At 40.4% G+C, this 13,695-nt stretch overlaps 1 protein-coding gene across 2 annotated transcripts; it reads left to right on the forward strand.

Annotated features, from left to right (window-relative positions):
- Positions 1-610: 610 nt before the first annotated feature.
- On the forward strand, positions 611-11,202 carry MCTS1 (MCTS1 re-initiation and release factor). 2 transcript variants are annotated; one of them, XM_075007845.1, is made up of 7 exons: positions 611-771; positions 1,594-1,666; positions 3,582-3,734; positions 4,549-4,646; positions 5,545-5,678; positions 7,955-8,022; positions 10,967-11,202. In XM_075007845.1, exons 1-7 carry the CDS (start codon positions 675-677, stop codon positions 11,046-11,048), a joined length of 705 nt encoding a protein of 234 aa, XP_074863946.1. In that variant the 5' UTR covers positions 611-674; the 3' UTR covers positions 11,049-11,202. The 2 variants fall into 2 exon arrangements, with proteins under 2 accessions (XP_074863946.1, XP_074863947.1); XM_075007846.1 differs by lacking the exon at positions 1,594-1,666 and having other exon boundaries at positions 629-771.
- The last annotated feature ends 2,493 nt before the right edge of the window (positions 11,203-13,695 follow it).

Below are 13,695 nucleotides of genomic sequence, written 5' to 3' on the forward strand. Positions count from 1 at the left end.
CAATCTCTCCTTTCTCCTCTGCCATCTGACTTAGAGAACAGCAGTGGGACCTTCTGTTCCTACCCAGACTTTTCAATAAATGCAGGGGGAGGCTTTCCCGGCCTCTCACAGACTCTAACCTGCTGGCTAGCTACCTCGGCCTGAGCTCAAGCACTTCGGCTGGTAAAGCCCTAGCAGGAGTGCCAGGATCTTGCACAGACCGCCGGAAGGCGAGCGCCAGGAGCTTAGCAGAACCAAAGGCTGCGACCGGCACAAATCCTGCACTGGAGGCAGCATGACGTGCCCGGGACCGCAGGCCGGCCAATGGGACAGGCCAGGGGAACCTGAGCGGGCTGCGTCGGGGCACGGGGGCGAGCCGAGGTCTGGAGGACGCTACGGCTCAGCCTCAGCGCCTGACTGAACAGGGCCGGCGGGGGGACCGAAAACCTGCGGGGGAGGGGCGGGGCATTCCCTCCTCACAGCCACAACCTAAAAGTAGCCGGCAGCGCCGCACTGGTCCAGCGCATGCGCGAGAGACAGTGCCGCGCGTGGGCGACCTGGAGCCGTAGCGACCCGCTTGGCAGGCGCCTTTCGTTGTTATGGTGCGGTGCGACAATGCCGTAAAGGGCGCCAGCTTCCGGCTGAGGCGGGCGGAAGGTTTGGGACCTCGTGTGAGAGAGCCAGGGAGCCCGTGGATGCTAGTTCCGTCTCTAGCCCCTCTGTCCGCGCGGCCCTCGAGGCACCCGCCCGCCTTCTCCGGCCGGCACCCAGCACCCCCAAGATGTTCAAAAAGTAGGTGCGGGTGTCCCCGGCGGGGCTCAGCTGGGGGAGCCCTTCGTGGGGCCAGGTTGCGCCGCTTCCCCGCCATGCGCCGCGTGACGCCTCTTGCTGCGTCGCTGGCCCTTTCCCCTACAGCCGAAATGTTGGGGCAGCCGCCCACCTGGGAGAGACCGTTCCCGCGGCCCGACGTGGGCTCATGTGCCCGCGCCCTCAGCTCCTCGCTTCTCTTCACCACAGGCCTCCCGCCCCCCGCGCACTCGTCCCTATTTCCTTGGGGGGGGGGAGGGGGAGAGAAAGGGGTGAGCACGGCGCTAGCTAGCGGTGACCACTCGAAGGGATCAGCCATACTGTGAGAGGGAGCACATGGGCCTGGCTGGTGTTTGTTGGCTTGGATTTCAGTCACGTAGGGTATGAAATGCACATTGATTCGTCACAATTTCATTCCATGTTGTAAATGTGATGTTCTCTTTATAATGCTGTAGTTTGTGCATTTCTGCTTTTCTGTAGTAATATGTAATTGCAAAATGAATGCTGCCGAACAATTAGTCTGTCAAGACTTCCAAAAAGTTCATATTATTCTGAAAGATAAAATTTAGGTCTAGGATAATGCTTAGTCTAGCTATGAAAACAGTGACAGAACTTTGCTAGATGACCTCTTGAAGTCCCTTTCAGTCTTACAATCCTGTGATTCTCTGAAAATGAAAATGTCCAGTAACTGATACAAATAAGAATACATAATATGGTCATTTTGCTGACAAAACCCTTTAGCATAAACATAGCCTAAACGTTAGTACTCATTCATAAGGCTTTTATGCTGCTATCTTCTAACTGCAGGTCGAACCTGTCTAGTCCCACGTTCTCAGGACCTGACCGCTACTGATGAAGATGATTTGTCAGACTATGGGAGGTCAATTTTGTCTGATGGCATTACCAACACTTCCACTGCTTACGGGTCTCTTAGAAGACATTTAGGGGTCAATTACAGCTAAACAACAGCACAGAAAACTGAGAGGCCAGACGGGTGATGGTAAACAAACATTAAGGGACCTTGGGGAAATTTGGCCATACCCATGATAAACAGTCATCAGGCTAATTAAAATCATGTCAGATTATGGATGTTACGTGATGAGTGTTCCAGACTAGAGGTTCAACCTGTAGCAGATTTCAGAGTGCACGTCTTTAATACAGGCTAGATCAGTGGGCAGTGACCCATCCAGCAGAAGTCCATTTTTATAGCGTTTAGTATAGATGTGATAAATCAGTAGCTGAGTGCACTCTTGTCTACTCTGGTACTCCATCAGAATGAGAAAAGTAAACAGAATCGGTGGGAGAGCATCAGCTCTTGACTTTTTTTTGGTGAAGTTACCTTGGTAAACAGATCTACATATGTCAACTTCAGCTACATGAATGTGTAACTTAGGTCAACAATCCCCTGTCATATAGGCAGTGCCAGAGAACATGTTCATTGGCAGATTTTGTAACTTTGCATTTAAATAGATTCCTAATATAGTAGATCAGTGGCATTGTTAAAGCACCTAACATCTGGGCTAATGTGCATAATTCATTTTTGAAATTGTTCCTTTTGCGTGTCCTAAATCTAAATAAATTAATTAAAAAGGCTATTTTAAATAGGTTTTAGAGTTATTAAAACATATTCTTATGTACTGAAGCAATAACCAGGTGAGTAACATACATGTATCACAGCAGTGAGAAAATGTATTTTTTTAGGTTCTGAAAGCTAACATAACCCAGGAAAAAGTAGTAACTTGTATTATTGAAACTGAATGCGATAAATTTGGCCCCAATAGTGTAAGTTGTTCAATGGGAACAGAATCAAGCCCTAAAATTAGAAATTAATGGAAAGACTCTGATTTTAGTGGAGCAGGATCTATCCTTTGGGGAAGACCCTTGTGCTTATGGAGAGTATTGTTGACTTCAAGGGGACTGACTTTTGAATTTTGGGTTTTGCTTGCTGTGAAAGCAAGCATCCTGCATCTAAATTGTTCTAATTGCCATTGGAATGTTGTAAATTGTGTGGTATTACATAATAGACAATGTAATTCCTTTACAAAATCAGTTGAAAAATGTCTAGAAGAAAGTCAGCTCAGTGGTTAGAGCATTGGCCTGGTAAACCTGGGGTTGTGAGCTCAATCCTTGAGGGGGCATTTCAAGATTTTTGGGGCAGATTAGATTAAAAAACAAAAATAAAAATCAGTCGGGGATGGTGATAGATCCTACAGTGCGTGCAGGGGCTGGACCTGATGACCTCTCAGGGTCCCTTTCAGTTCTATGAGATATGGTAGAACCCTGAGATATGTGCATTCAGGTTGTGCAAATCTTGGGTTAACGTGATTCTGAGTGGTGGGGAGCTGGTGCCTGGCTCTGGGCTGCCCACCACTCAGGGGAGCTGGGAAACCAATTAGTGAAGCAGCCCTAGTCAGTTTCTGGCTCTTGTGAGTAGCAGGTTGCTGGAGCCTGGCTCCTAGTTCCCTTCTGCTCACAGGAGACAGGAAACTGTCCAGCACTGCTGTCCTGGTCAGTTTCCTGGCTCTTCCCCCCCCCCCCCCCAATAATGTGAAATTTGACTTAGGTGGGGTTGTGCAGGAATGCAACCTCCATGTGAGTCAGGTGTCTACTGTATGTAGATATCCATGTATGTTTTTGTGAGTAGTACATGTGGGCATTAAATTGTAAACTTTTGTGAAAGATACACAACTGCAATACTGCCAGATATTTGATACCTAAATTACACGTTCTTTTAAAACATAAAATAGTGATACTGGGATATTGCAGATGGTGAAGTCTGTTTTGTAACTTGTCAGGTTTGATGAAAAGGAGAACGTATCCAACTGCATCCAGCTGAAGACATCGGTTATTAAGGGTATTAAGAACCAGCTAATAGATCAGTTTCCTGGTATTGAACCATGGCTTAACCAAATTATGCCAAAGAAAGACCCAGTCAAAATAGTAAGATGGTAAGTTTTTCTTCTTGTAAACTTTGCTTCCAAATTGCCTTGATGTTTACATCCTGCATACTCTTCTGTGTCCCAGTAAAATTGACTTTTTGTTTTGTTTTGTTTTTGAGAAATTTTTTTTCTCTTGAATTGATGCGAGTGCATCTAAGGATTTAAGATTAGATCAAAAAATCCATCTTCACTCTGCTTTTGGAAAGCAATTTCAGAACCTCATCTGAATGATGGTTCAGTCACCTAGTTCACGATTGGCATTATGGGGAATAATTATCCCTGAGAATATATTTTTATGTACATACACGCTCTCTGTGTACAAATCTTAAAAATCTTTTATCTATGCTTGGGTAAGTGGGGTTGAGAAGGGTCTATTATGAGGTTGTGTGTATTTTTCACTGTATTTGGCTTTCCTACTGTCACTTAACTGATGAAATTTTTTTTACGCAGCACACACATTTGTACTGAACTTCATTATCAAATGCGAATTTTGGAAAAAAAACTGAGCAAATCCATAGTGACTGAAAGGCTGTGCCTCTTGTTTGTATTGTTGCTATGGTGGAAATACTGAGGAACTAGGTATATAAGCTTAGTAAGGAAACTAGTGACCAAAAGTTTGTTTGAATGCTTCATTTCTGCAACAAATGGTGAGATGCAGGAGAAACTGAGTAGGATGAAGTGAAATGCTCAGATATAGTACGAATGCTCCATTTCTGCAACAAATGGTGAGATGGAGGAGAGACTGCGTAGTACAAAGTGCAATGCTCAGGTATAGTACCCAAAAGTATTAATTGGCTATTACAACAACTTTTTTATCTTGCAGTCATGAACATATAGAAATCCTCACAGTAAATGGAGAATTACTGTTCTTCAGGCAAAGAGAAGGGACATTTTACCCAACACTAAGGTTACTTCACAAATGTAAGTCTTTTAGGAGCTGGGCAAAACAATGAGTGAAACTCAAATGGGGTTCTGTAATTACTACATGAAACAAAACATACCACTTGTACCTAGCTGCCATAAATAAAAGCAAAATAGATCCAATCTGTGAGCTGTGAACTTGGTTCTTTCTGCTCCTAATGAGGGAGTGTTTCCTACAGCATTTTTGTAATGATATGTACAGTCTTGTTCTTAAGTGTGATTTCCGCCCCCCGCCCCCCCCCCAGTTCTTCTGGTATACTTGTCCTGATATTCAGTCTAAATTGTTTTATCCTATTACGTCATGTTATATCCCATGGTTCCACTTAATATTTCCTTTTGATCTTTTTTTTAAATAATTACATGTGGTTATCATGTAAATGTCCTTGTTATATGTATTTAGCTCCTTAGCCCTCCAGCCTCCCTTATTCTGGTGCTACAAAACATATTTTTGACCCATCCACCCCCTTTGGATTGTTTATTTGTTGCTCTTTGTTCTCCCTATTTGTTTACATTATTTTGGTACCTAAGGATAACATTAATAAAAGTTCCTAAATCCCAATGAAACTCAGTAAGACTTGGGCTACTAAATTACTTAAATGTTTTTGAAAGTTGTCTTCTTTGGATCAGTGGTGGATAAGCACTGTGGAGACAGTGCTCTTATCCTTTGGAGATGGTGTTGCCCAACAGCATAGCCTCCAGATAACTGACCGGGTGATGATAAATCTCCTGCCATTGTAAACTAAATTCATGATACCTGTAATCTGTTTTGTTGTTTTTAACCTGATTTAGATCGTGCAGGTATATTACTGAGTCATTTGCATGGAGTATTGATGCCTGTCAGCATCCCTTGTGCAATGTGGTAAATTATGATTTTTTTTCCCTCCCTTCCCACTCCTAGATCCATTTATTCTACCGCACCAGCAGGTTGATAAAGGAGCCATTAAATTTGTACTTAGTGGAGCGAATATAATGTGTCCTGGCCTGACCTCTCCTGGAGCGAAACTTTATCCTGCTGCTGTTGATACAGTTGTTGTATCCTTCTTTGTCATTTATATTCAGATGTGCCACTGTACTTTCAGTTATTTGTGGTTTATTCTGAATTAGCCTGCTTTTCCAGGGCCCTTCCTGTAATAGCCAGTGAGGGACAGGAATTCAGGTCCTTGTGTACCGCGAAGATTGTTCTGTAGTTCTATGCACCAAAATGAACATAATGAAAGAATACAGTGCTCTCTGTAATGCTTATTTAAGTGCTTATTTGCACTGTTTTGTTCACTGAAATATTTATATTTAGATTAACAGCTAGGCCTTACATTAAAATCATCCAAATGAGCATAAAAGGAAACTGGGAAGGAGAGATGTAATTGACCACACAAAAGTAAATACAAAGAAATCAGTTGAGACCTTTGCTCAACTGTATATTGATGTAGTGTTGGTCCCACTACTGATGTCAGAGGAACTCTTGCAGTTGAGTAGAGCCAGTATTTTACTTTGTGCCTGTGATGGACTCTGCTGAGTCTGAAGAGACAAGCATTCCTGTGTCTGGTCTTGCTTCTCCATTTAGTGAAAGTGAAACAATCTGCAGATTCAAACTGGCTGATCTCAAATGTTCTATTTTGTTGCTGCTGCTGTTAGTTTGCATGTGTCGTCGTTAGCCTTAGCAATGAAAGATGGTACAACTGACTTATGTGGCGGTCTTTGAGGAACCCAGAACTGTGATTTTATTTTGTTACCCCGTCTCTAGTGGGGGGAAAAGGGGAGAAAGAGTCTGTGGTAGTTGGGTGGTGGTTCTCTGATGCTGTGCACCCATCAGCCACTCATGTACTCTCCTCTGGGATTATTTCAGTCCTTCCTTTGACTGTAGCTAACAACACATGCACCCTAGTTCACAAATCCATTTGAAACATCTCTTTGTGATATCTAGCCCCCGACACTGAATATTCACAGAATTTAATCCTATGCCCCCAAAGGTGCACCATTCCCCAATTACTAGTTTTACTTTAAACTAGCATTCCTTTAAGGTACTTGTGAACACTTAAATAACACTACTCTTGTTTTATCCTGAGAGAGAATAATGATCTCTCTAGAAAAAGAATGTGTGGTAGAAACAAGTGCTTATGACACAGAACAAAATTCTCAAATGCTAATCTGTAAACTACCTTTCCTATTCAATAAACTTCCCCCACATCCAAGTTCAGTCTGTTGCAGTGCATGGTAGTGGTTCCTCAGTAGCCAGGATTCAAATTGTTCATGAAAGCACTCTATTCAGTGAATGGAAGCAGCGTGTTCTTCCTTACATTGATATACTGAAAACAGGCTTTTGGTTCTTTTCATGGTCATGGTAAAGCTCTGTTGTAATGTTCTTTTTCATGTTTTAATTGGTTTTGACTGTCTCTTTACCGCTGGTTTCCTATTCTAAGTCTGTGTTGCACAAGGTTAAACAATTGAGCCTTGTATCCCATCACTAGTCAAACATGGCATGTTGACAACTCCCCATGCCCGAATGGGTCATTACTGAGACTATATAGTGACTAAACTTTGTTTTACTTGAAGCCCATAAAGCCTCCTTTCTGTATAGGTACATTATTCCTTACATATTACCTGTATTACATCTCACAGTTGTTGGAAATCTTCACAAGTTACGGGCTTTCAGTTGATAGTTTGCACACTACTATTTATGGATAAATACCCTACACAATGTGCTCAGCATAAAGAGTTTATCTGGCCTGAGTTAGGAATTGTTTGTGAAGAACAGGGGAACCCTTTGGCTCAGACTTTCTGTGTCACAACTTCATTGGTGTCTCAGTATTGCTTCAATTCTGTCATTGGTTATATTCCTCAACATTTTGGCTTCCTTGTAGTTTAGAGCACTAGCTCACGTGTACAACTTCAATCAGTGTGCTATTCTTTTAAGAATAGTTGGGATATAACCTTTCACTAATAAGCACAGAGAGAGCAGTTAGTATTGTATTGCTGTTAGTTTAACTTTACATGTTTTTTATTTCACTGCTGTTTAAAGGCAATAAAGCCTGGTTGTGTTTCTTTGAACACTGATTCAGTAGTTTAAGACATTATATTTTTTCTGTTTAACCAAGAGCACTAGTTTTTGTGGCCCATGTTGTTCAGTTAGACATTGTGAAAGAATACAACACTTGTGAGTACTGTTACTTTTAAGAACTAGGCTCCTGAGAGCGCTAAAAGAGTTAATTTAATTTAGTGATTATGAGGTGTTTTTAAATGACCTAATTTTTATTTTTCTGGAATGTGCATTTTAAAAACAAACACCTGTATTCCTTAGCTGTGCATTTTAGGCAATAATGGCAGAAGGAAAACAACATGCACTGTGTGTTGGAGTTATGAAGATGTCAGCTGAGGACATGTGAGTGTCATTTTTAAAAGTGCTGTGTAACCACCCCCTTGTGACAATTCTTAATTGCATTTTAGAAGATAGTGCTCTAAGGCCGGATTTCTCAGTTTAGCTGTGCTGGTGTTTCATCTAAGTGCAGAACTCATTCAGTCATTCCTCCTGCTGAATCATTCTTAGAAGCACAGAGAATCTATTTTGATGTTTTTTTTCCTTTCCCCTTGCAAAACTACAAACTGTTGTGTGTGAGAGTTAAAGGGAACATAGATCTTACTCTGAAATATGGAGAGTGTCAGCTTAATTTTTGTTTGCAGTTTTATTTTAGGTCTCAAAGAAAGATTTGTGTGTAAAATACTTGCTAACTAATGGGACTCAGTATCCTGAGATAATTGTAGTTTGAAATATGAGAAGCTTAAGTCCATCACACTGATGAGGTAACTTTTTTCATGTTGTGGAGTTTGTAAGTCGTACTGGCATACTCCTAGCTCTGCAACTTGCCCTTTTTCCTCTTCTGTTCTTGTCTTATTTCTAGTTCACCTCCCATGCAGAAAAGTCCTGCTTGCTGAGGTTAGGTATCTTAGCTAAAATTTCTCTTGGATCCTAGGAGCCCATTGAAGGGAGAGAAGAAAAGTGAAAAGCTACTGGGGGAGGAGGAGGAGGAGGAAGAGGTAGAGAAAGGATGTTTCTTCAGATGCAAAAGAAAGTGGGAGAACCTTTATCTCTTAATGACTAACACACCTTACTGAATTAGGCCACGTCTGCACTTAAAATGGTACAGTTCTGTGGTTGCACTACTCACACAGCGTAGGCACTACCGTGATGGAAGGGTTGTTCCATTGCTGTGGGCAATCCAATTCATTTTATGCAAGTCCTAAGTTAAAACATTTTAACCTGTTAGTATACTTAGTTCTTAGTGCTGGATAGTCTTTCTGGTAGATGGTGTTTGTTTTTCTAGTTCCATATCAAGAATTTTTCAGTTGACCAAGTGCTGTTTAAACTGGGGAGGTTACGGTTAGTGCAGACCAGCCTTCAGGCTTCTTAGTATCTAAGGTAATGTCTGCATTGCCTAAATATGCTGCAGTGGCACAGTTGTAGCACTGCAGCAAAGAATTCTTCCATCAATTTAATGGTGTCTATACTGTGCATTAAGGGTGCTTTATTGTGTGTGTCATGGTCTGAAATTTTCACGACCCTAGATAACGTGGCTAAGTTAACCTAAATTTTGAGGTGTAGACCCGGCCCTAAGTGGCTTTTGAAAATAATACTTAGGTTCCTAGAATTAGTGAGATGCTTTTGATATTTCTGCACTTTGGAGCAGCTGCTGTTTGTTTAAAAAAAATTTTTTTTTATTAAATCTAAAATGATGACTGTTTTTATCCTGCTTTGGGCAGGAATTGAATTCCTTATGGTGTTTGTGTTAAGGGGATGCATATTTAAAAACAGCATAGTTTTAGAATACTATTTGCAATTCTCAACTCTCCTGAAAAAGGTAGGTATCTTCTTTTTGTGGAGGGGTTGGGGAATGGAGTCCCTCTGTGACTTGCCTGCAGCCAGAGCTGGTTGCAGAGTTAGAATGAGAACTCTCAAATTTTGGATTCATGCAAAGTGTTTGGTCTCTGACAACATATCATGGTGCTTGCCATCGGATTGGTCATTTTCCTAAGTGGAATTTAGAAGAAAGTGAAGCAGTTTTCTTGGGTAATAGAAGAGTTGGTTGAATAACTGAGGGTTCCATCAAAAGGGTACAATTACAAATTAGAATAATAACTGGGAGATTCCTGCTGTTTGAATGACTTTTGACACCATAGGGCATTAGGTAATTATTTAAATTCAAGGATTCCCAGGTCTAGAAACAGCATATGCTGTTAATTTTCTATAGGTGGAAGGGAAGCACAAATGTGGTTTAAAGTTAAAATACGCCAAAAACATTGTCTAGGAGTAGCCTGGTGGTGGTACTTTGCACTGCTATGAAGATGACAGGTTTAGTTCTGTGATGTGTCCCTAGCATTCTGAGGAGAAAGAGCCTGGATTGGTAGGTACACCATTGTGTTGAGCAGAGGTCCTAAATTAAGAAAGAAATCTAGGCCACTAAAAATGAAGTGTTACCTCAGTAGAGAACTGATATCCAGAAGAAGAGAGATAATCATAGGTCATTAGTACCTCTTGCTGCTTCATTAAAATTATAAGAAAGCTAGTTTTGGAGGAGACTGCACAACCCACCCTCCCAGCAGGAGGAAAAATTAAGATGCCATGGAAGTTTGCATATGAGAGAAGAATCAGCAGGCGTATAGATGATATACTTTGAGTGAGAGGAGGCCCACCGGATGACAAAAGCAACGTGAGACTGAAGTCACATATAATTACAACATTTTTTGTTGATGTTTCTTAAACGGTTAACTAGTAAGCATATCAATAAGTGTGGCTCACCAACATACATACCATTAACCAGCCCTTGCTGGTGAATCCTGGCAGTGGCCAGCAGTGTTGGGTTGGAGCAGCCCTGCCCACAGAGGCCCCGGTGGGCTAGGCAGTGGGACCCCACTGCTGCAGCAGGCCCCACGTTAAAACAGTTAAGCATTTTAACATCCCTAGTTTTTTAGTACTGGATAGTCGTTTTCTGGTAGATAGTGTTCGTTTTTCTAGTTTCATATCACTTGATTTGTCATATTTCTGGTTGTGATGTGAGGTGTATCTGAACAATAAAGTTTGATTCCTAATTCAAGATTTATGTACTTGGAACTTTATTTTGTAAAGACACTTCTTAAGTTAAAAGTGAACATATAAAGTTAAGGTCAGCTTACATAAAGAGGCTCTTCTACAGCTGTCAAATGGACTTTAACTCAACGTGACTATAAACTGTAATGCAGATGAGTCCAAAATGTTGCTTGGGTTGAATTGTAGGTATATGGTAATAAAACTGTTATACCTATCTTTTACATTTTAACTTTTCCTTCCACAGTGAGAAAGTCAACAAAGGGATTGGTATTGAAAATATCCATTATTTAAATGATGGCCTTTGGCATATGAAGACATACAAGTGAAGCAAAAGAAATGGTGTGACCCTAAAGGAATGCACTTAGAATAAATGGACTGCTTTGTAATTCCTTTTAGTTTTTAATGTGATTGAATGTACAAATTTATTTTGTTTTGTGTCCACGCTAAATAAATCAAGTGAATGCTCAAGTCCTGTTAGCAGCAATAGTTTTCTAGATTTTATTACAGTTCTTAAGCTTTTATCCTAAACCTATGTTGTCAGAATGTTTTGAAGATTACATCTGATGAAAAAGATCAGATGTGAACATTGAGTAGAATATTTCCTGCTAAGAGAGAATGCTAACAGGTGTAACATTTGTGCTCTCTGCTAGCACAGTAATTTAAATTGAATCTAGGATATACATTGTGTGTGTGTGTGTGTGTGTGTAATTTCTAAAATGTCAGTGCATTTACTTTTGATAACAGGCAATCTAGAAAGATGTTTAGTTTCTCATTTTTAAAAATACAAACTGGATGTTTCTGTGCTCCATATATTTTGTGTCAAATTCTAATTTAACTTATTATCCAACATTAACAGTTTGACTATTTTACTCAGGTGAACTGCCATTTATTTAAGATGGAGTTAATTTCTGGGATTTATAGACTAAAATAAACACTGGATTGTGAGACACATGAGATCACCGTGAAACACAGCATATGCTGTTCAAATGATCAGTTATTACAGGATGTGTGAGATTCTCTTTTTCAATACAATGGACACGTATAGAGATAGTGGGGAAATCTTAAATGGCTGCAGTGATACTATTTGCAGACAGGTCCTTCTCTCATGCTCCTTATTCTGTTTGTTTGTTTGTTTCTCGGTTTTTGAGAGCTGTAAAATTTTCATTGTCCAACACAGCCATGACCTCAAACCACAATGATGAAAATCATATAACCAGAAATTAGTATGCCTGGGCCAAACTTTAAAAGGAATATCAGCTAGGCTTCTATTTGTGCAACTTACCACTTGCACACATGCTGTTTGTTATTAGTAATAAATGGGGATTGCCTGCATGGATTCATCTTCTGCATTTAAGTGATAAAAACTTGTGTCTTGAGGTCTGTATCACTCCATGGAATGCCCAGAGTAATAACACTACATGGTTTGTTTTTGGAAGAATTTATTAATATTGTAAATTTTTTTATTTGTATTTGCAGTTTTTAATTTTGTATCAAAGGGCTTCTGACTGTGTGTGTTTTGTTTCAACATTTTGGGATCCTGAAATTCAAGTAATAGTGATACAGAAATCTCTTCCTTACATTTATTACAAATATGGGATATGAAGTATGTTTTACCTAACGGTAGCGCTAGCATGCAAATTTCTCCAGGTAACGCACAGTTAAAATGTTTCACTTTTGAAAGACAGAATTCTGATGTTCCAGCTAGTTATTGCACTAACCAAGGAATCAAAACTAAATTAACCAATAGGGTGGCCATTACCCTAACATTGCTGAACAAAGAAAGCTATACAAATATAGTGCTCGCACTTAATTCCAAAACAGTTAAATGGCAGTCTAAGCTTGGTAATACAACTTCTCTGAACTCATCAGTGTATAGGATTACATTACCTGCCTTTAATTTGTGCTAGGGTAGTAAATTCAGAATTTTTTCTTTAATTTTACAAAGTATCTGAAACAGTGTAGTAAACTAGGCCTGTTATAGAATAGGTTGCACAGAAAATTCTTTCCTGTGCCGCATTTGTTGATCTTAACATACAGTATTGTCAACCTTCCCTTATTTAGCAAGGGAAGCTGATAACACAAGGAATGAAAGCGAATTGGTTACAGTTTACAGCATGAGGGAAGGAGTAATTTACCTTTAACAACTTCTGGCTGTGCTTTGTATAATTTTAAAGTTGCTTTCATGTAAAGCAAATAGCTGTAATGTTGCTTGCCCTGCCACTGTTTGGAAAGGAATAGTATCTGGAGAGATCCCTGTATGAACACACTTCCTATTCGACCTAACTACTTTAGCTATATGTGAGTTTAAACTGGCTTAAGAATCTCCAGTGATAGACCAAGTTAATGAAATCTATTTAAAATTACTACTACTAGTACGCCAGGCCTCGCCTCTTCTTAGACAATGCTACAGTTTTAGCCTATCCGCATCGATAATGAAAGTGTGAAGGAAATGCCTGTTTGACTGTCCCTGCCAAAAAAGCTGATGGAAACTCTAAAATGGTTGATGCAGCAATCTACTAAAATTGCCTAGTCTCTTCTGCTGGAGAGGAGTGCAGTAAAATATTGCAACCCCTTCCACAAAAATATTGGAAATGTGTAGAGAATCTAAGTAATACAGAGCAGTTTGTTTAACCAGCAACATTTCGTGGCAACTCCACCCCCCGGCACATCTTTTGAAACTGCAAAGTGTGGGACAGAACAATTCTACATAGAAACAATTCAGCTCATAGTGCTATTTTCTGTGGGGCTGTGACTTCAGGGGGACTATAGTCTGGTGACTTGTAGCAACTGCAATCATTTAAAATGCAGTGATTTTCTGTATGTTTTATTTCCTGCCTCACTAGCTTCCAGCTCAGTTCTGCTCTATTTCCAAAGTAGCATTTGCTATTATTCTGGATTGTAAATTCAAACTCTACTTCAGCTAGCCCTTTCCCACAAGCTGTGGCACCACATTCTTAACAGGAGTGAAGCTTA

The sequence above is a fragment of the Carettochelys insculpta genome, chromosome 13 (assembly GCF_033958435.1).
Source record: "Carettochelys insculpta isolate YL-2023 chromosome 13, ASM3395843v1, whole genome shotgun sequence".
In the NCBI taxonomy this organism is placed as follows: Eukaryota; Metazoa; Chordata; order Testudines; family Carettochelyidae; genus Carettochelys; species Carettochelys insculpta.

Bases quoted from the DNA above. Each gene is read 5' to 3' on its own strand.
- MCTS1 (XM_075007845.1), top strand. From the start codon at position 675: ATGCTAGTTCCGTCTCTAGCCCCTCTGTCCGCGCGGCCCTCGAGGCAC. The intron at 4,647-5,544 runs GTAAGTCTTTTA...TCCCACTCCTAG, and splicing joins ACTAAGGTTACTTCACAAAT to ATCCATTTATTCTACCGCAC. The intron at 8,023-10,966 runs GTGAGTGTCATT...TTCCTTCCACAG, and splicing joins AAGATGTCAGCTGAGGACAT to TGAGAAAGTCAACAAAGGGA.